A 25,029-nucleotide genomic window follows, 5' to 3' on the forward strand; every position below is an offset into this window, starting at 1 on the left:
CAATGGACGTGGGAGGACCGGGAGGGTGTGTGATCAGATGTGATTGAGATGAGGGCAGACGGGATAGCCCTGGCCAATGGACGTGGGAGGACCGGGAGGGTGTGTGATCAGATGTGATTGAGATGAGGGCAGACGGGATAGCCCTGGCCAATGGACGTGGGAGGACCAGGAATGCCAGCTACCATCCCGGAAGTGATTTATAATCTAGCTTTTTTATTTAAATTTCTTTGAACATTTTATTGCGTTTTTCTAATTAATCCTTTGGTCTTGGTAGGGTAATGTGGATGAGTAATGCTGTTGTCGCAGGATTTCTTTTGCTCTTTGGAGGTTTGTGTTGTAGTATTTCTCAGTAAGCGAACGTCGGCCATTACGTCCGTACATCTGTTAGTTGACATGTTTACCTTTAAAATCCATATCTTATTGATGTCTTTAAAAATAATACTTTTCTTCTCTACTGTGTGTTCATCCTGCCAGCTGTCTCTCTCACTGAGAAAAACACATCCTGGCCAAAATGGAGAGTAAATAAAAATACCAACAGATTCACTGCAGTTCCGCAAATATTTAAACGCATTGTGTTGTTCAGGAATCTTGTACAAAAGCGTTCCACTGCTCCTTCTCTAGACCTACCTGCCGTAAACTCTGTATAGGTGTGACTTGCGCAATTTTGTCATGTGAACTGTTCCAATGCAGTCTCTCCTACTCCTGTTCCCAGGAAGGACTGCCTTCCCCCCTCAGTGTGTGTGGGTGGGTGATAGAGATATACAGGTGCTGTATGCTGCCCTCGTCCCGGCTTGCGGTGGGCAGACACATCCATAAATGTCTGACATATCAAACACACTTTACTAATAGATCTCTGGGCTTGTACAGGCACCGTGGACCCGGACCGCAGAACCTGCGGCACAAACCGGCACATCCGCCCGGCACCAGTCCGCCCCGCTTGTCAGCTGGTGAAAGCATTAGCGAGCCAGGGGTCTGGTCCTGATTCCTCTTGCCTTTCATACGGGGCCCCTCTGCCCAGTCCCCCTCTTTAAGACGTGTTAATTCGGGAAAGCAGCTTAGCCTGACAAACTGTCATGGAATCATTTGGTTCTCAGGACATCAATCATACCTGGGCTATCACAATGCCCCAAACCCCCACCACCCCCCACTCCCCCCACATCTGGGGAACCATCACGTCTGCTGGTCCTGCAGTTCTAGACCATGGCCGCTGGGTTGGGCTTGAGAACTTGTTGACAGGGTCAGTTGGGTTCCACTGGAGTTTCAAAGTTAGCACGCTCCGCTGAGCCAGAACTGTTATAAACTACAACTGCGTGTGCGAATCGATCAATTGGCTTAGTGCTATTTTATTTCCCCCATTAGTTACAGCTAACATGTTATCTAGAAAGCCTCAACTTGTGCGGTGGGTAACCTAGTGGCTACAACATACGACCAGTAACCCAAAGATTGCTAGAATGAGTCCCAGTCCCGGCTACATAAAAAATCCAATCTACGGCCATGGCAATGTCTGTCGGCACATTCTGTCCCTGAGCAAGGCACCTAACCTTAATTGCTACCAGGTTTTTCCTCTGTACTTCCCCTGTAAAGCAGCGAGCGGCCATGTTTCCATGTTGTCCCCGTGTCTAAGGCTGAGACGGACAGACAGTCCAGAGGGCTTTGACCATGTTAGAGGAAATCCGTCAGATCAGAGGGAGGCTTATGGGTAAACCTGATGTTGCTACACGGCTACATCCTCTCACAGGGGGGAGACCAGGGAGGGTGCGAACGGGTGGAGAGACGGACGGGGGTGGAACGTCCATCCTTATCCCTCTCTTTCCCTTCCTCTTGAACTGCCCCCCACCCCCCCCCCCCTCTCCTGGGAGAAGCCTTGGACATTTCCTTCAGGGACCAGCAGAAGCATCTGTCATTACGCAGACTGCTCGATTGCTGGCTCCTCTGCTCCACTGCAGTGAGCTGCATCAGAGGGAGAGACGGACGCCCTTTGAATTGGGTCGTCGGGAGGTAGTGATGTCAAGCGGGAACTATTGTGTGCCCAGTGTTCATCTGCTTTACCCACAGCCCAGTCACAGTATTTTTAGCGAGCTATTTTCAAGAAGTTTCCCTTTTTTTGTTGTTGTTTTTCTTCCAGAATTGAGCTTCGCTGGCGTGCTGGGAATGCTACATTTCCTGGAATGTGGCTCCTTGGTTCATAACCAACTTCCAGACTAGTGGTCCCCTGTGGCTATAGCCCGACTAAAGGGGGGGCCAGAGGCTAGTGAGTTGTGCTGGTTTCGGGGAATTCTCCTCGGTCTTGTGATGTGGCCCTGTTGCAGAACTACACGCGGTCCCTCTTACCTCCGTGTCATCATTGTCCATAGACCTTGGGTGGTCTTCGGACTTCGGTGAATTAAGAAGACTGGTGCTGGAGTAACAGACTGGTCCATCTAGAGGAGAATGAGTGTTGAATTAGGAGTCCTCCAACCAGGATTTCTGGAAACCCTATGAACTTTGGGGAAAGTTAGAACCCGAGGTTGTGTAAAGTAGACGTTCAGTGACCATCTCCTGTTCGGAATGAACAGGCGCAGACGTGTTTGTGGTTTGCTGATTCGAGTGAGTCACCGCTTACTGGAGCTGAATAATTCTCCTGTGACACAGTGTCTCACTCTTCTGCTGAAAGACCTGTACACACACCCCCTCACCATGGGAGTGGAGGGACGGGCCGTCTGAACCAGCAGCCATTCCGGAGCCCTTTCAGTCCTCCTTTCCCAGGTGATCACAGTTCTTCTTAGACCCGCACGTGTTTCCATGGCAAAGAGAACGAGACCGAAGCCAGTGTCATTCCGTCGCAGGGAAAGCATTCCGGAGAAATCCACAATTTCTGCCGCCGCAACATGCTGACGGCGTGTGTGCGAATTTGACCGTGTGAATCCCTGGTTTCGGCGGGAGGGGCCGGCGGGTGTGTAATGGCCTGGGGGGAACACCGCAGGCCCCCCTTAATACCGATTGAGCCTGACCATATGCATCCGTTCATGGAAACAGTCCTCCTGGCTTTAAACAGACACTTCCAGTGGGGAAATATGCCGTGTCACCGAGCCGGCAGTTGTCTCGAGCCAGTTCCACAAACCGGTGTCCTGCACCGTCCGCACAGCTCACATTTGGGACGCGGCGGTTCGGGAGGTTCGCAACGTGAAACTGCGTGATGCTTTTCAGTCAGCATGGCCCACAATCCCTCAGGAATGTTTTCAGTGCCTTGTAAAATCCAATGGCGTGAAGAATTCCGGCAGTTTAGGTGGCTTAAGAGGGCTCCTACCTAATACTGGATGGGTGCCCCTCATAACATGACCACTGAGTGCGTAAACCCACTGTTATTAGAAATGTCTTTAACCTTTTAACAATGCAGTCAGGACCTGTTATAACACGTTTGTGAAGGGCTTGGGTGTGTAATAAATGTAGTCAAAGTAAGTCCTTTGCCAATGGTTTACACTTCAGAAAGTACAGATGACTATGGAAAGTGCGGACCAGCCCAGCTGTTCTTGAATGCGCGGCTAACCATAAGGTTGACACGTTTGATCATGACCCTTGGTTCTGGCCCATGTCTTGGTAACACTTCAAATTCTGTTTAAAAAAAAAAGTGTTTTGCCTGGGTTCTTGTTGTTGTGTGTTAATCCTTTGAGCCCTTCTGTGGCTTGGATCCATGCTCCCTCTGTGGAAAGCTCTAGCAAGCGTTAAGAGTAAAGGCTCATTTGAGCACTTTGATGCATTTGGTAGCAATGAGGCAGTCTGCCCCCCCCCCTCCCTTGTCTAGACACACTCAGGCTATAGTCCACATTTAAATAAGTGGTTGTGAGTGAGTGAGCAATATGGAGGGTTTTCCGTTTTTCTTCTCTGCCTAGGAGGAATAATGGGTACATTAGTGATGTCATTTCTGTCTGACAGCCTGACTAAAAGGAAGGAACCCTGGGATTTAGTCAAGAATGCAACAGAGAAGTCTCCTTGTCCACTGGTGTTAATCCAGATCAGACAAACACCCAAACTCCTGGGGAGTTGAATCGGACACGCACCTCATTCTCTACGGTTAATCAATCAAAACACAAACACCCACACGCTCACTTAAGATTTTCTATCTTTGTAAGAACCATAGAAAATAGTCCCACTCACAATCATATTTTCCTTAACCTAACCCCAAACACTGTACCCCAGTTGTAGCTTTTAGCCTAAGCCGAAAATAGCCTTTAACCTTATAGGGTCTGGAAAAAATGTCCCACCAATTATCCTTGTTTTATTATCCTTGTAGGATAGCGCACACACACCTCATCCTGCTGTAATTTTAATCTAAGCTGGTGCTTCCCGGGCAAAATATATAGTTGAAATATGTTTTAAATCTGCAAATATAATTGCATGAAATATGTTTAAATCTGCAAAGATTTTTTCACAGCCTATTAGAGGGATGACAGAATTGAATCATGTTTCTTCCCAGGGAAATCAATCATTTTCTGAAGAGGTTAGGAACCATCCATCTGCAGTGAATACTAGAAGTCTGCACCCTCTTATTGAAAATACAGATTTTGTTTAGACAAAGGCTGGAATTAAGTTAATGTCCCGTCCAACTGTTTTTCTCGATTTAATAATATATTCTAACCAAAAACAGATCAGTGAAAAAGACATTGTAAAACTAAAAAAGTTCAATGTTGTCGCAAAAGTGTGGTCACTATTTACAGTTAGGGTGGTAACTGTGTTTAGACCTAACCTGTGAATTTTCTAATAATTTATAAATGTTATTTGCTGTCACCTGTCTGTCAATTGAAAGTATTTCGATTAGCCCAAAAAAAAATTCTGTAGGATTCCCTTTGTTTTTTTTAGTGCTGCCCTCTGCCAGAAGGATAAAGTTAAACAAGAATTTCCCCTATCAACGCCACCACAAACTGAACTGCACAGGCAGATTTTCCAAGGAATGTCATGCAAAAGGAAGGCATTAATTTGTCTTTCTACAAAACCAAATTACAACGGCCTATCACGGTCACCTTACCTTACTGAGCACATAGTCGCCTCAGTCAAGAAGAATTATTGGTTGCAAGACCACCGCCGTATTCCACTGTAAATTAGTTAATTGCAGTTGCGTTTTGTTACTCTGTATTCTAAGTGTTGTTTAAAGGGATAGTTCATCCAAAATGCAAATTTTTCCTCAATGTTTGATACTCCAGAAGGCACATTAATGCCTCTCTTAATGAGTGAGTGAGTGACTTACTACCCCTTGATAAATAGCTTAGTGTTTAGAGACGCGGACTACCAAACATGAGGTCCCACGTTCGAATCTTGTCACAGTCAAAACAAATTATGCATTAGGATTTGTTCCTAGTACACAAACTACTACCTTCAGTAGCTACGTTGTAGTTAGCCTAAAAAAACTGTTAAGATATGTTGCAAATGCTATTTGTGGTGCAGGTAAACTTAAGAAACATTAGTCAGTTTAACACAATGCTTAATGGTGTCTAGCAAAATATTCAAACTTGGTGTGATGTTAATGCGTGACAAAATGATCTAATGTCGAGTTGCTATACCGACACGCAGAGAATGTATGGCTCTATGGCGTATTGGTTGAAAAAACTGCCTCTCGTGGGATCAGCTGAACTCTGCTTTCTTTTCTGGTTTCCCTGTATGTACTTTGCGTTATTAGCATCGTCCAAATTCATTAATGGATGCGGTTCGTACTGCTATCGCAAACCTGCATTGCAAGTGGAAAACTACTCAAACACTTCAAACCATTCAGTAATCTATCGCGGTTAGCATCGATTAAAAATAAATAAATAAATATATACAGTGCCTTGCGAAAGTATTAGGCCCCCTTGAACTTTCCGACCTTTTGCCACATTTCAGGCTTCAAACATAAAGATATATAACTGTAATTTTTTGTGAAGAATCAACAACAAGTGGGACACAATCATAAAGTGGAACGAAATTTATTGGATATTTCAAACCTTTTTAACAAATGAAAAACTGAAAAATTGGGCATGCAAAATTATTCAGCCCCCTTAAGTTAATACTTTGTAGCACCACCTTTTGCTGCGATTACAGCTGTAAGTCGCTTGGGGTATGTCTCTATCAGTTTTGCACATTGAGAGACTGAAATCTTTGCCCATTCCTCCTTGCAAAACAGCTCGAGCTCAGTGAGGTGGGATGGAGAGCGTTTGTGAACAGCAGTTTTCAGTTCTTTCCACAGATTCTCGATTGGATTCAGGTCTGGACTTGGCCATTCTAACACCTGGATATGTTTATTTGTGAACCATTCTATTGTAGATTTTGCTTTATGTTTTGGATCATTATCTTGTTGGAAGACAAATCTCCGTCCCAGTCTCAGGTCTTTTGCAGACTCCATCAGGTTTTCTTCCAGAATGGTCCTGTATTTGGCTCCATCCATCTTCCCATCAATTTTAACCATCTTCCCTGTCCCTGCTGAAGAAAAGCAGGCCCAAACCATGATGCTGCCACCACCATGTTTGACAGTGGGGATGGTGTGTTCAGGGTGATGAGCTGTGTTGCTTTTACGCCAAACATAACGTTTTGCATTGTTGCCAAAAAGTTCTATTTTGGTTTCATCTGACCAGAGCACCTTCTTCCACATGTTTGGTGTGTCTCCCAGGTGGCTTGTGGCAAACTTTAAATGAGACTTTTCATGGATATGTTTAAGAAATGGCTTTCTTCTTGCCACTCTTCCATAAAGGCCAGATTTGTGCAGTATACGACTGATTGTTGCCCTATGGACAGAGTCTCCCACCTCAGCTGTAGATCTCTGCAGTTCATCCAGAGTGATCATGGGCCTCTTGGCTGCATCTCTGATCAGTCTTCTCCTTGTATGAGCTGAAAGTTTAGAGGGAAGGCCGGGCCTTCGTAGATTTGCAGTGGTCTGATACTCCTTCCATTTCAATATTATCGCTTGCACAGTGCTCCTTGTTTAAGGTTAAGGCTTGGGAAATGTTAAGGCTTGGGAAATCTTTTTGTATCCAAATCCGGCTTTAAACTTCTCGACAACAGTATATCGGACCTGCCTGGTGTGTTCCCTGTTCTTTATGATGCTCTCTGCGCTTTAAACGGACCTCTGAGACTATCACAGAACGGGTGCATTTATGCGGAGACTTGATTACACACAGGTGGATTCTATTTATCATCATTAGTCATTTAGGTCAACATTGGATCATTCAGAGATCCTCACTGAACTTCTGTAGAGAGTTTGCTGCACTGAGAGTAAAGGGGCTGAATAATTTTGCACGCCCAATTTTTCAGTTTTTTATTTGTTAAAAAGGTTTGAAATATCCAATGAATTTCGTTCCACTTCATAATTGTGTCCCACTTGTTCTTGATTCTTCACAAAAAAATTACAGTTTTATATCTTTATGTTTGAGGCCTGAAATGTGGCAAAAGGTTGGAAAGTTCAAGGGGGCCGAATACTTTCAAGGCACTGTGTGTATGTGTATGTGTATGTGTATGTGTATGTGTATGTGTATGTGTATGTATATGTATATGTATATGTATATGTATATGTATATGTATATATGTGTATGTATGTGTATATATGTGTATGTGTATGTATATATGTGTATGTATATATGTGTATGTGTATGTATATATGTGTATGTGTATGTATATATGTGTATGTGTATATATATATGTGTATGTGTATATATATATGTGTATGTGTATATATATATGTGTATGTGTATATATATATGTGTATGTGTATATATGTGTATGTGTATATATATATGTGTATGTATATATATATGTGTATGTATATATATATGTGTATGTGTATATATGTATGTGTATGTGTATATGTGTATGTGTATGTGTGTATGTGTATGTATATATGTGTATGTGTATATATATGTGTATGTGTATATATATGTGTATGTGTATATATATGTGTATGTGTATATATATGTGTATGTGTATATATATATGTGTATGTGTATATGTGTATGTGTATGTGTATATGTGTATGTGTATGTGTATATGTGTATGTGTATATGTGTATGTGTATATATATGTGTATGTGTATATATATGTGTATGTGTATATATATGTGTATGTGTATATATATGTGTGTGTGTATGTGTGTATGTGTATATATAAATATATATTATTTTTATTTTTTTTAACAGTAAGCTGACGAAACAGCCGGAGGAATTGGCTGTATTCAAACTAACTACCCACTATTTCCTATAGCCACCATACACATCATCTGTTCTTCGGCAATTATGTCATTGAGGTGTGCGTGAACAAGCGAAATGCAACATTTGCGACAAGATTATTTTGTGCATGTGCACGTCGAACACAGGAAGTACCCGTTTATTTGAAAAAGAGTAATATACTTTATTTCAAAGAATACAACATTGTCATATTCTTTGAGGTAAACAGCACAACATGTATTAGTTTGGAGTGTTTTAGAGTAGTTTTACGCTTGCAATGCAGCTTTGGGATAGGGGTACATACGGTTTCCATTCACTAATTTGTACGATGCTAATAACGCTAATTACTGACTGAGACTGGGTTGAATAATGGATTGTTTTAAAAAATGATTATGTGCCAGAAGGACAAACTTGGGGTAAGGGGACTGTCACCGAAATATCCATTTAAATGTCACTTCAACTTGAAATGCTGCTCATATGTTCTGCATTTGTTATTTACATATGTCGCTGTTCTCAAGCAATGTATTATTATTTTTTGAGTACACTTGATTTGATGTATCTTTCCATTTATCACTGAGGTAAGTGGGTGAAATTATCGTGATGTGTGATCATATCGCCCTAATGCTTACTATTTTGTTTGTCCGGAGGCCCATTATCTCATATTGTTTCAATCCTGAAGCAATATTTGGCTTTAAGCCTCACTGGTTTAAACAACTCCCAAGACTTGCAATCCTATCCACATTTCTTACAAATGGTAATTCTGGCCTGTGCTCACCTTAAAACAAATGTCAGTAGGCTATTCCACCTTAAAACAAATGTCAGTAGGCTATTCCACCTTAAAACAAATGTCAGTAGGCTATTCCACCTTAAAACAAATGTCAGTAGGCAATTCCACCGATTATTGAAATAGGTTAGTTCCAGACTCCGGTGATACTATTTTGCCTTCCAGATGTGCTTTCAGTTTCTGTTGCTTTTTGGCCATGCATCGTGTCCACATCTGTGTCGATTTGTGGGCTAATATCAGTCAGTGCTCTACAAATGTATACTGACTGCGTTTGGCTGTATCTTAGCTTGGATAACAAGCAAAAGTGAGGGGAGATCTATTATCAGTTGCCACTGGGTTGCCTAATTATCAGTGTTTGTAACCATCGAAGAAGATAAATGGTCATATTCTTTATTTAAGAAAAGAAGGATGAAGTCATGCTCCTTCCCAAATTCCATGCTGCAAATCCTCCAGTTATTCCTCCAGCCAAGGAATTCCAGCCACAGTGAGGAGGAAGAGGTCAGCGGCACGAAGGAGCGGAAAAAGTGAGGCGCTCGCCCTCCTTCCCAACGGCTAGAGAGGGCGGGAGAAAGGCAGACCTGCAGAGTTTTTCTTCCACCAACCATTGCTGATCTTCTATCTAACAGCAGCACCATCTTACCTTAACCCTCTCATGCCTCCAGCCCTAACCGAAGCTGTTTTCCTGAAGCCCCTAACCGAAGCTGTTTTCCTGAAGCCCCTAACCGAAGCTGTTTTCCTGAAGCCCCTAACCGAAGCTGTTTTCCTGAAGCCCCTAACCGAAGCTGTTTTCCTGAAGCCCCTAACCGAAGCTGTTTTCCTGAAGCCCCTAACCGAAGCTGTTTTCCTGAAGCCCCTAACCGAAGCTGTTTTCCTGAAGCCCCTAACCGAAGCTGTTTTCCTGCAGCCCCTAACCGAAGCTGTTTTCCTGCAGCCCCTAACCGAAGCTGTTTTCCTGAAGCCCCTAACCGAAGGTGTTTTCCTGAGGCCCCTAACCGAAGGTGTTTTCCTGATGCCCCTAATCAAAGCTGTGTTTTTGGTGCCTTAATGCTGTGGGAATAGAAAGATTGGATTGGAACCGTTTATCCATTGCTTCCTTTCACTCTTATTTCCCTTCTTTGCTTCCCTCAGTTTCTCTCTGGCTTTCTTTACGTCCCTCATCAGTCATTGCTCGTTTTAGTTGAGATTTCTGAGGTTTTCAGGACCTGGTGGAGTAGGTTTGCCCAATTTTCTGGCAGGCTGACAGTGTCTTCATGCCAGCCACGAGCTCTGGTGGCCTGGCATGATGCTTGGCATAATCAGCGCTGTGGATGAAGGAACGCCTAGAATGCTATTCCTATTGGACCTGCTGTCTCATTTAAGTCCTTGACAGTTATTCTAAGCCTCATTTAGCATGTTTGCCATCATTTTCCTTTGCTTCATGATGCCATCACACCAAAACCTATTAAACCTGTGCATGGTTGCATCTATTCCCACATTTCTCCAACGGATGGTTCTTTTTGTATCCTGCCAAGCCAAATAAAATTTTAAAGTTAGATTTGTAGTTCGTCCATGTTGTGAGACATCCGAGGTGTGAATTTCAGCGCGTCCTCATTGCTGGAACCCCCCCGTGGTGCCGTTTGATGCATCATACTGTCTGCTGTAGAAGCGCCCTTCTTGCTGAAGCCAGTACCATGATTCTGTAGGGATCGCCCCAGTGGTGCGATCTTCTTACATGGTCTCATCACCCCTCAGTCATGCTGTTTGCCCCCCCCCTCCCCCGTCCTGTAGGCCTGCAAGAAGTGATGGCCTTATGCTTTTAGTGAGAGAGGTGGCGAAGCATTCTCAATTGTCACATGATAGATGACTTGATAATTGTGACGACAGGACTGTACAGTGGTCAGGCTGGCTGAACCCCCCCCTGTGTTGTGTTACTCAATAGCCTGTCAGTTAGACCCACCGTGTGGCCCCAGTGTTGGGGAGGGAGGGGGAGGGTCACACATCACACACACCCTGGGAGCAACGGGGGTCAGAGGGGCCTCTTTAAGAGGGGGTTCTGACTGAAATCCAGGGGTGTCACGTTGCACTCGACCCGCTGTAAGAGCTGTGAGAGCGCAGAAGTGTCCGTTTGATGTTGTCATCTCGTTAAGACGCTGGATTGGGTGTGTGTTGGCTGGGACAGGGCCACGCTAACAGACAAATTGTAGATAGAAGAAACTGACAAAGCAAATTGCGTTAGCAGGCCGTACCAAAGGAGAGCTGTAACCTGCCACATCAGTCTAACACCTCAGTTCATGCCGAAAAACGCCCTCACCCAAACTTGTTGAACCGATGTTGTTCATCAAGGCTACTGGGACAGGAGTGAGACCTGTTGATGAGTAAGTAGTACATTACTCCAAGAGGCTATATAAATCAGGTCCTGCTACGGTCGTCTCCAGCTACCTCCCCATCCGCTACCTCTCCGTCAAAGTGCAGCGTTTGGACGGCTGTGCGCTTAAGGTCCATTCGCAGCAGGCACCGCTGTCTGATCCAATGACATTTCCCATGCTGTCCTCCTCGGCTGACTGACACTTAATAAAGGGCAGTGTTTGGCTGGCGGATTGAAAGCAGGTGCGGAGTCACGTCTACCCCGTCTGTTGTCAATGCTTGTCCGTGGTTGGGGTACACACACACACACACACACACACACACACACACTCTTGGGTGTTGGCACACAAGGCACACGTGCCCAGACTTGACTTGAGGCGTTCGCACGCACGGACACGGCTGTGAATTGGCTGAGTTGGCCGTCTCCGGCCCACAGCCAAGGTCAGGTCGGCGGTCACTCCGTGCAGGCTGACCGGACATCCCTGCCCGACTGCAGAGGCCAGGTCGGAGGTCGCTCCATGCAGGCTGACCTGATGTCCCTGCCTGACTGCAGCCAGACGAGGTGACAACAAGCAGCCCTTTGTAAGTGCTGAAAGAAATTGGGGAATAGCTAATAACCTCAGCAGGGGAAAATGCCAGAGTAGTCCTACATTCTCATTCCCTTGCAGGATAAAAGGGCTGTGATGAATGGTCGGGAGGGTTTTGGCATCTAGATTGCGTGTTGCTGGAGTAGGAGTAAGCCATGTCTGTTGTTTTTTTGTTGATTCTCGTTGCTAGTTAGCTCTATGACTCTCGCTGGCTCTCGTCAGCTCTGTGATCTGACGCTATTGTTCTTAGTCTATTTAGAGGAGATTATTTCCAGTTCAATCTACTGGGATGTCATACAGGCCTACTAGTCTTTGTATTTACTTTTTATGCACCTATATCAATTCACCCTTACGGTTGTAAAACAAATCAAATGAAATGGTTGGGTTTGTAAGTTGAGAATAAGAAAACAACATTAAAATTCTGGCGACGCTTCCCAACAATAATCCATAAATCACGATTCGAATCCCATCTCATTGAATATCATTTGCGTCTCTCGCTTCCTCCCTTGGTGCGCTGGAAGGAGGTCGGAGCCCGCTCTCTGGCGAAACTCAATCCCCAGGACCCAAACACACTCATGCTTGCCCAGAAGTCGTCAGTGTGATTCTGGAGCTCTTGAAGTGGAACATTTGTCTGTCGTTGGCCCTGTTACTCTCACTCACCTTCAATCCTGCACGCCACGGTGAGGCAGGAAGGCAGGGGTGTCGGCGAGGCAAACCAGAGGGACTGGGGCTGGCTGTTGGTCCAGCTGGGTGTCTTCACCCACAGAGTAACAGTGGCTGTGTCACAGCAACACCGGGCTGTCATGGCCGAAGGCTGAATGGGAACGACAGAGCCTTCCTCGGTTTTATTTTGTAACAAAATGTGGCTCGAAGTCACGGGTCTCCGTCTTGTATAGGTTAGCATGTTGTTATTATACTGCTAACGTCCAATGTGGGTTACTTTGTTTACTTTCAGCGGTTAGCCAGATATACCTCTTTGGATGTGGGTGTTTAACAGAACAAAATGGTTAGTTCTGGTGAGGCCAGGAGCTGTAATGGTTGGGGACGTCCCACCTAATTTACTGCCAATATCAGGAGAGTGTGATCCAGCCTGGGAACACCAAGGCGGCTCTGTTTTCTGCTACACCCTCAGGGGTCAACAGATCGGCGCGCTGGAAGAAGAATCGGTAACAGTCTGTCCCTTCCACAAGGAAGGATCTTCATACAGTACACTACCAAGATTTAGCGATGTAGACCTGCGCCACAGCTCGCTCCATGCTCTTCAGCTGGTGTAAATGTTTGTAAGGTTCAAAAACCTATGGATGTCGAGGATACAACCTGTTGTCTATAAACTAAGTAGACAAAATGCCACTTTTATTTTGTTGTCTATACTTTTATAGTCTATAAAGTATAGACTTATAGTCTATACACTTACTACCAGTTATGTAGTTCACTGCACAATCAACAGTCTCACAGATTGCTTTGACTCCAGTCTATAGTATTCACAACACAGGTGTGAATTTCACACTGCACACTGCGTTTCTCCTCCGTACGGTCACTGTTACGGGTTAGGGTTTGTTGAAACGCTAACGTTAGACAATGGGTAGGCAGACGGCAAGGCACAACCGTTTCCATATCTGCCGGCTGCATCACGGGCCAGCATGTTTTGGCGTTGCGGTAGCATGCCCGGCGTCTCCAGAGGCCGTCTGATTACTCTCCGGAGGCTTTGTCTTAGCGGCCAGTCAGGGCGACCTTCAACGAGGTCACCCATTAACAAGCAGCCAGTCAGATTGTGTTTCCAGTCAGGAAGTGTCACATTAGTATTTCTCCCGTTTCTGTTCTTTTTGCTCCCTGGCTGCCTGGGGTAAATATTGAACTTCAACAATGTGGGTCGACAAATCCACTGACATGGACCAAGGGGAAAGGACTGTCAAGGGCCATGCCAGTGCCCACTCAGTGTTGTGGCTTGAACCTAAACACAACCCCACCAGGTCGACCTCCAGGCTGAACGTAGAGCGAGGCTAGTTCTCACTCAGTGTTGTGGCTTGAACCTAAACACAACCCCACCAGGTCGACCTCCAGGCTGAACGTAGAGCGAGGTCGGTGCCCATTCAGTCTGTGTGTGTGTTGAGTGTCGGAGGTGCTTGGAGGTTGGGCACTGTATGTTTGGAGGGTTAGGTATTGGGGGGTTGGGGGGGGTTCCCCAGCTGGCGTGACACGGCTGCCCACTCCTCCCTAATTGGATATGGTAGGGGTGTTTTATTGAAATGACTCGCAGGTGCGGGTCCCACTTTAAAAGGGGTCTCGCTATTTCTGAGAGCTTTCAGCTGTTTCCTATGTGTCCGTGTGGCTGAGTGAGAGTCGGTGTGTGAACGTGTCATTTTCAGACAAAGGGATCTCTATTTTCTGACTGAACCCATTTGGTTTAACAACTGTGGTTGTGTGATGGGCTTGTAGTCCTCACCACTGGTCTCAATGGGAAGAGGATGTGGAATAAGCCGAGGTATTTTTACCGTGCCGGAGTTCTCACCAGGCTGAGCCTGCACCTGTACTATTCCCCCGCCCTCCCCGCTCCCAGCTTGGTCCGGTTTCAGTGCACTTGACGCGGAACAGTGTTCCGTTTGGAACACCGTCGGGTGATTGGCGGATGAGGATAATGAGCGTGAGTGTTCGCAGGCTAGCCCGGCCTGAGGGCCAGGATATGAACAATCTACACTGCTCCCGGAGCAAAATCGTCCACACTATACCCTGCACGCTCCTATGAAAATCGATATAGAGGACGGCGAAAGCCCCTTTAGCGAGCTTGCGTCATGCTAAGACCAACGCCCCGTTGACAAGTGATGTCACGTGGTTACTGAACGTCTCTCCCCCCACCCTCTTCTCTCTCCCAGGACGTGCGGAACACGGTCGGCAACATTCCTATGGAGTGGTACCAGGACTACCCACACATCGGCTACGACCTGGACGGGAAGAAGATCTTCAAGCCTATCCGGAACAAAGACGAGCTGGACGAGTTCCTTGACAAGATGGAGAATCCAGATTACTGGTGAGTCAGATGTGACGTTTTCTGCTGCTGATGTGACCCTGGGACATCCTGTGTTGCCCGTCTTCTACTGTGTCGGACGCTAGGAGCTTGTCCGTCTGTCGGCCTTTCTCATGCTCTTTGTGCCACTGTTCCCGTCTCTCTCTAGCTGTCCCTGTCTCTCTCTCTCTAGCTGTCCCTGTCTCTCTCTCTCTAGCTGTCCCTGTCTCTTTCTCTTTCGCTGACTCTTGTACTCCTGCTTTGAGAAAACAAGGTAAAAGGTGTGTACCTGTTTCCACATGTTGCCTCTGTGTCCCCCTGTGTCTTCCAGGCGTACAGTCCATGACAAGACAACCGCCTCCGACATCCGTCTGTCAGACGAGCAGGTGGACCTGGTGCATCGCCTCCAGAAGGGACAGTTTGGTGATGCCAGTTTCAATGAGTATGAGGTACAGACGCAGCCATAGCAACCCTCTCGTCACACTCAGATCCACTCCTGTTCGTCAGGGCCAATCGTAGAAAAAAAAAAAATCCTGATTCCTTTTAGTGCCCTAAAGCCACATCTGACTTGGTGGAGGCCCTGTTCTGCAAAATGACTGAGCAGATAATGACATAACAGCCATTTGAACAAACTAGACCTCAGTTCATTAGCCTGTCCACTTATGTTTCCTACATAACCCAAACTCTGTCATCCTCGCCACTTAAAGGCACACATGGGTTCAAAATGCATTTTGGATTCCTTTTTCATTCTTGAGCTGGGATTGAATGCGCTTGCTAGTCACAGAGGAGCTATTGGACATTCCTCAATTGGAACCCTGCTCCTCTGTCACTCCAGGCAGCCTAGACCAAAGTATTTCAATGGTTTCAAATAGCTTTTGAACCCATGTCTGAGGAGATTCCTTCTGTACTAAAATTAGCAGGATTTGCTGGAGGGGTTTTAATAGGGACACACACTAACAAACACACACTAACACACACACAGGTTGAATTCAAATGCTGTAATGTCTGCAGTGGACATGATGCATGGGTGTTAAAGTCTCTCACTCTTTTACTCTCACAAAGGATCATATAAACTAATCATTTATTTGTCATGGGCAAAATCAAGTGTTTAAACTTTTTACACTGGTACTGTAAAATGAGACAAATACCAGGCTAACTCAGTCATGTCTACATCAGCTACCTGTCTTATGCCTTTCAGTGGTCCAGTGATTCCAGTTCAAAGTCACTGGGTTTTCTATTAAACTCTGGCTCCCCAGACGATTGTTTCACAAGGGTCTGTCTTCAATTCTAGTGGAGTGTGTTTACTTCAGGCTCGGGCTGTGGGTCAAATGACACCCTATTCACTGTACTGCACTACTTCTGACTGGGAGCCGTGGGGCCCATTAATGAAAGTGGAGCACTATGTAGGAAACAGAATTTCATTTGGGACACCGGATCAACAGACATTCTTTAATTTGTGTCCTTCATACTGAGAGAATTTTTCTCACACTCATTGATACACTAATTAAAAAAGGTTTTCTATTCTTTGTTCAGCCGTCTGTGGACTTCTTCACCAACGAGGTCATGATCCACCCAGTCACAAACAGGCCCCAGGACAAACGCAGCTTCATCCCCTCGCTCATAGAGAAGCAGAAGGTAAACGCCTGCCTGTCTGTCTGTCTGCCTGTCTGTCTGTCTGTTTCTGTCTATCCATCTTTTGTCTACCTGTTTGTCTACTGTTTAAGTAAACAACTACCCACTACCTCTCTGTGTCTGTTGTTCTCTCACCCCCTCTAACTCTGCATGTTTGTTGTTCTCTCAACCCCACTACCTCTGTCTGTTGTTCTCTCACCCCCACTACCTCTCTGTCTGTGTGTCTGTTGTTCTCTCACCCCCACTGTCTGTGTCTATTGTTCACTCACCCCCACTACCTCTCTGTCTGTGTGTCTATTGTTCTCTCACCCCCACTACCTCTCTGTCTGTGTGTCTATTGTTCTCTCACCCCCACTACCTCTCTGTCTGTGTGTCTATTGTTCTCTCACCCCAACTACCTCTCTCTGTCTGTTGTTCTCTCACTTGCTCTCTCTCTCTCTCTATCTTGTTTGTCTCTCTGTATCACACTCTCACTTCCCCACTACCTCTGTCGTCTCTCTTTTTTTCAGTCTTCCTATTTCATTACATCTGTTCCTCTCTCTCTGGTCACTCAAAAGCTTCATGTTTTATGCTGTAAATCTATATTTATATTTACAATAAATATATAGTGGGACTAAAATTAAAATGCTCACATTACCATCAGTGTGACTCATAACTGCTTCCACATGTGTGGCATTAGAAAATAACGATCTCAGCATAGTTCTGAAAGTGGAAGCGGAGGTGAAATTGTGTTATAATGGGGCTTCTGAAATTGGAGGCTTAGAGAAATTGGAGACCCCCCAAACCCTTAACAATAAAAAGATAAAGAATGATCATGTTTGCCTTAGAAACCAAGATTTTATTAGCCAAGCAATGCTTTTGTATCAGTGTCAGATTATAATTTATTCTACCCATTGAGCAAGTTAGTCTTTTATATTTTATGAACCAGATCACATCAGACACGTTGGGAATATGGCCCCTCAGCTTTAGTGTGTCTCTCTCACACACCCAAAAACACACACATTCACCATTGCTATCAACCTTTCTCCCTTGTAGGTTTCAAAAATGGTTCATGCCATAAAGATGGGTTGGATCAAACCCCGTAAACCCAAAGAGACCACTCCTCAGTACTACGACCTGTGGGCCAAGGAGGACCCCAACGCCATCCTGGGGCGCCACAAGATGCATGTTCCCGCTCCCAAGATGAGACTTCCTGGACATGAGGAGTCCTACAACCCCCCGCCGGAGTACCTACTCACCGAGGAGGAGGTGAAGAGTTCATACGTCCTGCGCATCGTCATGCATTTTGAGTCTTCGTTGCAACGCAAAGCAAGAAATAGCTTCTTGTCTGCAAACATGTTTTATTTGGACCTCAACATTGTTTTACCTATAAAACCCATATTGTAGCTGTAGTCCGTGTACAGAAATATAGTTCTACATGGACACGTCACTGATATACATAATAGTCACACACCGGTATACAGATCAGTCATATATATACCGACCAATCATGCACCTGTTTCCAAATCAGTCACCAGTATACTGACCAATCATCCACCGGTCTACAAATCAGTAACCAATATACCGACCAATCACCACCAGTATACAGATCAGTCACTAATATACCGACCAATCATCCACCAGTCTACAGATCAGTCACTAATATACCGACCAATCACCACCAGTATACAGATCAGTCACTAATATACCGACCAATCACCACCAGTATACAAACCAGTCACTAATATACCGACCAATCACCACCAGTATACATGCATCAGTATACAGAATAGCCATTGATTGTTCCTCCCCCATTCCAGAGGCTGGCATGGGAGCAGCAGGATCCAGAGGACAGGAAGCTTCCATTCCTTCCCCAGAAACACTCCTGTCTGAGGGCTGTCCCCGCCTTCTCCCGCTTCATCCACGAGCGCTTCGAGCGCTGCCTCGACCTGTACCTCTGCCCTCGCCAGCGCAAGATGAGGGTGAGTCTGGGGGCCGTTTCCTGGTGTGTGATGTCAGTGTTTGCCTAGGAGATGCTCCTTAAGACAGGCACAGCGAGGTGAGCTCATTTTCAAGGCGCCCTCCACTCGTGACGTTCGTCTCACTTGGTCTCCACAGGTGAACGTGAACCCAGAGGATCTGATCCCAAAGCTGCCCAAGCCCAAAGACCTACAGCCCTTCCCCACCACCATGTCCCTGGTAGGTCACACGGGTCACCGGCTCCGTCGGTGGACTTTGTGCATTTGGTTCCTACCGGGGGCCGCCCCAAATTAAAGCGTTCACTCGTGACCGTAATATTTGCTTTTAAATGTCCTGCTCAACAGGTGTACCGGGGCCACACCAGCCTGGTACGTTCCATCAGCGCATCGCCCACCGGACAATGGCTGGTCTCAGGTCAGTGTTCACTCAGTACAGTGATGTCTCTAACAACTGCACCGCCCTCTTGGGGTCCCCTGGATTCAAACCACCCGTCTTGCAGTGGTGCAGCTAAATACAGGGCCGAGTCTTTACAGCGGCTACGTTTAGGGGCTCTCTGGCCGTTCTTGGATGCCGTCAGTTGGCCCTTCTTTTCCAGGCGCTAGCTCACTCTGGGCCAGTGTGACACGGCGTAAATTCAGGTTGCCTGTTTGAGTCAACAGAAAACTGTCGGGGCTGGCACTGCCGCGTCTGTATTCTGCCTGTTTTAAAAGCCAGTAGCTGACTGACTGCTTAAATCATCGGTGTAAAGCGGGAGCCATGATGTCATAATGTCTGAGAGCTCCAGGCAGTGCTGAGATATCCCCTAAGATAAGCGGCCCTTTACATGACTGTGGACGGCTGGGGGGAGGTGGGGGTCTGGATTGAAACCAGGGGTTTTCAGACCAGGAGCGCCGCTGAACATAGGCCCGGTCGGCTAGTCGGTCATACTCACTGGCACAGGTCTAGGATGATAAATCAATTACAGATCGTCTCCTAGTCTGTCCCCTTTCGCCTTCATACATCCCAGACTTAAATAGTATTTTACGGCCTCTGGCTGCCCTGGGTTTTCTCCGTATCCACGGTCGCCCGGGAACAATAGGCTGAATACTTCACGTTGGTCCTGTGGAGACCGTCAGTGATAAAAGGGGAGCAGTTGGACGCAATTATGCACCTCACATCGACTGAAGAGCCTCGCCATGAAAATGGTGTCTGATTGGAAGCAGTTCCGACTTGATTTACTGTAGATGGGAATGTAATAACATGAAGGTGAGGGATGGAAGGTCTGCAGATCGCTCATTCGTTGCTGGCCAGGTTCCCTGGATTTAATCCGGTCTGGGCCTGAGGGACAACATCACATATGAAGTAAGGGTCATGCTCGTTTAAAATCGGTGGCTTTGTCTTTTCACAGTTGTGAGGTGTTACTGTACACTTGGACCCCCCCCCCCCCCCACCCAGCACCAGAACAAAGGCCAACGTAACTGGGTCTGAAAAGTCGTTTCTGTACGGCATAGAGAGTTCAGGATGTAGTAATCAGTTTGGCAAAAAAAAAAAAAGAAGCAGAATAAAAGAACAGTTAGAATTTATTGACTTTGTGTTTCTGCTTGGTTTTACTGTACTACCTTAGCCAAGGGACTCCTGTTCCCCAACTTATGAAAACAGGATATCGACTGTGAGACAATAAGTCAAGTTTTAACACTGAAAAGGCAGGCTGGAAAATTATGGCAATTACACCTGTTTCTGATTAGTTTGGCGTGATTAATTAGCCGTTCACAGCTGTAACAGGCCCTCCACTGGGAGGGGGAAAGAGTTGGCGTTGGCTAGTTATAGAGACATGGATGGGAGGGAAGAGGTGAGTGACGGATGTACGGGGGGAGGGTGAAGGAGGGAGGATGTGAGGGAGGGAGGAAGGGAGGGGGTTAGGGAGGGAGGCTGCCTGCCATCCTGCAATTTTAGTGGCAATATATGTTAAGCTGTCCATAACAAAGGACTTCATAAAGGCCCACATGCAAAACCACTACAGTCACTGGAACTCTTTTGTCTTGCTGTAAAATATATTAAACCAGTCGTAAAACCATGTTTCCCACAGTAAAATGGCAGTTGACAACCTCCCAGGAATTGAAGCCAACGCCCCTGTTGCCCTCACCCACCACCCCCGTGCCCCCCCCCTTCCCCCATTATAATTCCTTTGCAGATAATTCATTCCATATCAGTCTTGATTTTTAAAACGTTGGCCCTTCTGTGATTGGCGGACTGCTTAGTTTGGGGCTTTGGGTTAGGTGGGCGGTCATCGTTCACACCCACCCAGGCTGGTACGCTTTAGCTAAACCAGAAGTAGGACAATACTATTCCGAGCACACTGTCGAGGCCAACCGCCGTAAAGCCCAGCCAGACGATGCCCACACGCTTAAGCACACGAGTAACAGAGAGCGTGAGTGATGCTGTCATTGGTCACCAACAACACCAAGCGTTTCTCCCACCACGCGTAGGACCGCGAGCTGTTCCGTTTCACCGTGACTCCCGTGTTGGCTCGGGCCCGACTCTGCGCACGGTGTGTTCACACCCTCGCTCCCGGGCCGTAAACAAACTGAGGTTCTGGCGTTCCTGGCTCCACATTCTCTACTAACGATGTGGCCATAGTGGGCGACACGGAACGGAGACAGCTCGGCCGATCCCTGGCAGGGAGGACCAGTGAGGAGGGAATTCCGCCCTCCGCGCGCTGACCGAATCGTCAGCGTCAGCGCCTTTTTCGTGGAAGTCCGGAGTCCTGTGTGGGGAGCAGGATTACGCGCTTAGCCCCCACATTTTCCAAGCACATCTGGTTGGACCAGAGGGTGTGCTTTCATACCTTTTTCTAAAAGACACTGCCATTAGACACTAGATTAGGTTAATTCCCTGAGGTTGGTCCCGTTTACTCTCTGACTCTCCAACGAGTTAAATCTGCCCGAGCTGAATATAGTCGTGCTTGTAAAAGAACACACAAGTGTTGCTTATAATCACAACCGCAAATGTGTGTGTGTGTGTGTGTGTGTTTCAGGTCTTACTAAACTCATGGGGACTTACAATTTATTTTATAGTTAAAATGTGTTTGTTTTTTAAGGTCCAGGCATTGTTGGTTAAATTTAGGGTTAAGGTTAGGCATTACATCTAGGTAAAGTTTAGGCATAAATGTTACTTTATTGAGGTTAGGGTTAGGGTTAGATTAGGTTAGGGTGCAATTTCTATTTTCTGGTCCCCATGAGGGTAGCTGTACAAACTTACGTGTGTGTGTGTTGTGAAGGGTCAGTCAGAGGCGGGGGCAGCCAGGGACAGAGCCCTTTGTGAGGCCACAGCAGGAAGAACGCTGTGCATCCAAGCTGTAACATGCACCATGGGCACGGCTCCCACTGCCACCATAAACCAACCGAAGGACATGTTATTTCTAGTTATTTTTAGGCGGTTGAATGTCAGTGACTGGTCACATTCTCCAATGTATTGGCCTCAACTTGTCATTTTTATCACGGAGATCAGATTTAGGTCATGTGTACCTCCGTAGAGAGGTTTGTTTGTTTGTTTGTTTTTTTATTTAACAATAAAACAATTGTTTTACTGTTATTGAACAGTTGATTTTGAACGACCTGGGGGTGTTGTTACAGGGAGAGACGGGGACAATTTGGGTTAACGGTCTTGTTCAGGGACAGAAGGACACACCTTCACCTGTGTGACCTTCACCTGTGTGACCTTCACCGCCTTCACCTGTGTTGTGGGACTAGAACCTCTAAGCCCTTCCGCTACTCTGAGAAAATGTGTACAGTCGCCGTTAGACGGTTTGGATAAGAACCTCTACTAAATGATTAATCGAACATGGTGATCATGGTCATGCCAATAGTGTCTGTTGACCTACAGTGTGGTCTGACCCGGTCGGCTGGGGCTTGAACTGTTCCCTGAGGTTGCAAACCACGCGTCCGTTTCACTTTTAATCTCTAATTTTGCTAAATGGTCTCATCCTGTCCAGTGACACAGCCTTGTATTTATGTCAGATTAATGTTCGGGCGAAAATAAACCTCCTGCTCGTCATATTTCCAAGCAGGCGAGTGAGCGCACTCTGCCGGGTTGGATCTGACCCAGTTACATCTCGGAGTAAACCCGTGACATTGACCTGGAGTCAGGGAAGCAACCTCAAGAGAAAGCTGAAGACCATGACATTTCTTTAAGTCGGTTCCTCAGTCTCAGATATATTCCCTCCTCGGGAGGCTGTTCTCTAACTCTGTGTCCACATGAGGCCCGTTTGAACCTCCGGCCGATCCAGTGGTTGTCTACTCACAGCCGGGCCCCGGCGAGGCGTTGGCAGAGGGACGGGTCTGCCTGTGTGTGTCTGTCGGCCTCCGTCACCGTCTCTCTTTCCACCGCCAGCAGGACCCGGCCGGGCCGGTCCCTCCGGTTCTATATCTGTAGCAGCCACAGAGCTCAATACTTAAAAAGTGATTATGGTTTCTTAAGTTATTACACTCCACCCTCTGACCGGGAGCCACTTTCTTCCCCTGTTGTTTTCTTGCGTTTATGGAGCATGCAGGTATAAATGTAAAAATACGACTTTTATTTCACCGCCGCTGCTTCCTGCCTCGTGTACGTCGAAGCGGTTGAGTGTCAGTGGAGTTGTTATGGGTGGGTGGGGGGGGGGGGCATAGGCCCGACATGCTCACCCTGTTCCATATTGTCTGTCAGAAGGAAGGAGGAGTTGGTTCCTGTGGTTCTGATCAAACATGCCCGCTTTCTCTCCCTCTCTCCTCAAACAAACCTCAACAAGAAATCATAGATAGACTTCAGCAGGGGTCCGTCCACCCTGTGGGTTTTTACCAAAAGGAGGGACCCAGTCCCAACGTCCTGTGGCTTCTAACGGAAACGGCAAATGCAGATCAATACAGAGGGTTGGCGGATTCTCCGGGAGGGGTCTGCTAGAATGGGTCCTCCGTGGCCAAACGGCTGTGATGACAGACGGAACCGTAAAAGCCCAAGACCAGCGCATGTGGTTGTCAAGTGTTCTCCAAAGGTCTGCTGAAAAAATTACTGCTCGGTGCTCCACAACAGCGAGGCAGAGCTAATAGAGGAAGCTGTAATAGCAAAGAAAATCCTGTCAGAATCGGGGGTGTGCTCTGGCCGTGCTACAGTAGCCAGTGATGCTCCAGGCTTTCCCAGAAGGCGTTAGTTATCCATGTCCCCAATGGCATCATGTCCCCTATTTAGTGCGTCGGGTTCAAACCGGAGCACGTAGTGGACTGCGTAGGGCGATGGGCGCCAGTGGGGACACGTTTCCGTGTGTCCAAAAGCAGAAAGGCCCAGGATGTGTCACTGATAAAGCAGCGGGTGGACCACTGGGGAGAGCTGCCTTCAGAATGTGTGTCTGCTTTCACTCCGATGAGCAGCAGGCCGGCCAGGAAACCTGTCCCCACCCTCTGTCTGGCTGCTTAGAACGTGTGTTACACACACACACACACACACACACACACTCCCTCTCACACACGTCCGTGCACACACACAGTTAATGGGTAATGTATTTAATAGGTGAACGTTCCGTTTTAAATGTGAAGATAGGCCACTACTTTACCCTGAGGTAATATCTGTTTTCCCACCTATTCATAAAACCAAGCCTCCCCATCCATTAACCCCTGAACCCCCAGTCTGAGCTGTGACACAAACCAGGCCCATCCCCTTTACCCCCCCCCTCCCCCCAACGTTAGTTTGTGATCCCTCTAATATGGTCTGGTCAGCCGTCTAGTCCCCAGCTTGATTTATGGGCCACTTTAACACTTTCACGCTGTGGTAACTCAACGAGGCTTGTCGTCTACAGACCACACCTGCTGAGGTTGAATTGACCCCCTGGTGTTAGTGTGTGGACACACCGTCACACACGCAAGCAGTCACACACAGCTTCTCACACACGCAAGCAGACACACACACACACACACACACACACGTGTGCACACTGCTGTCGGGGATCCCCGGATGGTCTCTACGGTCTGACCTTTGACCCCCTCTCTCCCATTAGGGTCTGACGACTGCACGGTGCGCTTCTGGGAGGTGAACACCGGGAGGTGCTTGAAGACTCTGGAGGTCGGTGGAGCGGTGAAGGGCGTGGCGTGGAACCCCAACCCGGCGGTCTGCCTGGTGGCCGTGTGTTTGTAAGTGTCCCGCTGAAGGGGTCCCTTAAGTACCGAGGTGGGGTGCCCGGGTCATGTGGGGCGGGGTGCCCGGGTCATGTGGGGCGGGGTGTCCGGGTCATGTGGGGCGGGGTGTCCGGGTCATGTGGGGCGGGGTGTCCGGGTCATGTGGGGCGGGGTGCCCGGGTCATGTGGGGCGGGGTGCCCGGGTCATGTGGGGCGGGGTGCCCGGGTCATGTGGGGCGGGGTGCCCGGGTCATGTGGGGCGGGGTGCCCGGGTCATGTGGGGCGGGGTGCCCGGGTCATGTGGGGCGGGGTGCCCGGGTCAGGTGGGGCGGGGTGCCCGGGTCAGGTGGGGCGGGGTGCCCGGGTCAGGTGGGGCGCCCAGGTCAGGTGGGGCGGGGTGCCCGGGTCAGGTGGGGCGGGGTGCCCGGGTCAGGTGGGGCGGGGT

At 47.4% G+C, this 25,029-nt stretch overlaps 1 protein-coding gene across 1 annotated transcript in view; it reads left to right on the top strand.

The window, feature by feature from the left end:
* Window positions 1-25,029, top strand: part of bop1 (BOP1 ribosomal biogenesis factor) — a 63,799-nt gene that overhangs the window by 35,077 nt on the left and 3,693 nt on the right. Inside the window, exons 4-11 of the mRNA XM_010891558.4 lie at window positions 14,744-14,898; window positions 15,206-15,323; window positions 16,408-16,509; window positions 17,542-17,754; window positions 18,306-18,467; window positions 18,604-18,684; window positions 18,810-18,879; window positions 24,467-24,599. Coding sequence (XP_010889860.2) covers window positions 14,744-14,898; window positions 15,206-15,323; window positions 16,408-16,509; window positions 17,542-17,754; window positions 18,306-18,467; window positions 18,604-18,684; window positions 18,810-18,879; window positions 24,467-24,599 — 1,034 coding nt within the window. The remainder of the gene's footprint in view (window positions 1-14,743; window positions 14,899-15,205; window positions 15,324-16,407; window positions 16,510-17,541; window positions 17,755-18,305; window positions 18,468-18,603; window positions 18,685-18,809; window positions 18,880-24,466; window positions 24,600-25,029) is intronic.

This window comes from Esox lucius, chromosome 10 (genome assembly GCF_011004845.1).
Source record: "Esox lucius isolate fEsoLuc1 chromosome 10, fEsoLuc1.pri, whole genome shotgun sequence".
NCBI classification, from domain to species: domain Eukaryota; kingdom Metazoa; phylum Chordata; class Actinopteri; order Esociformes; family Esocidae; genus Esox; species Esox lucius.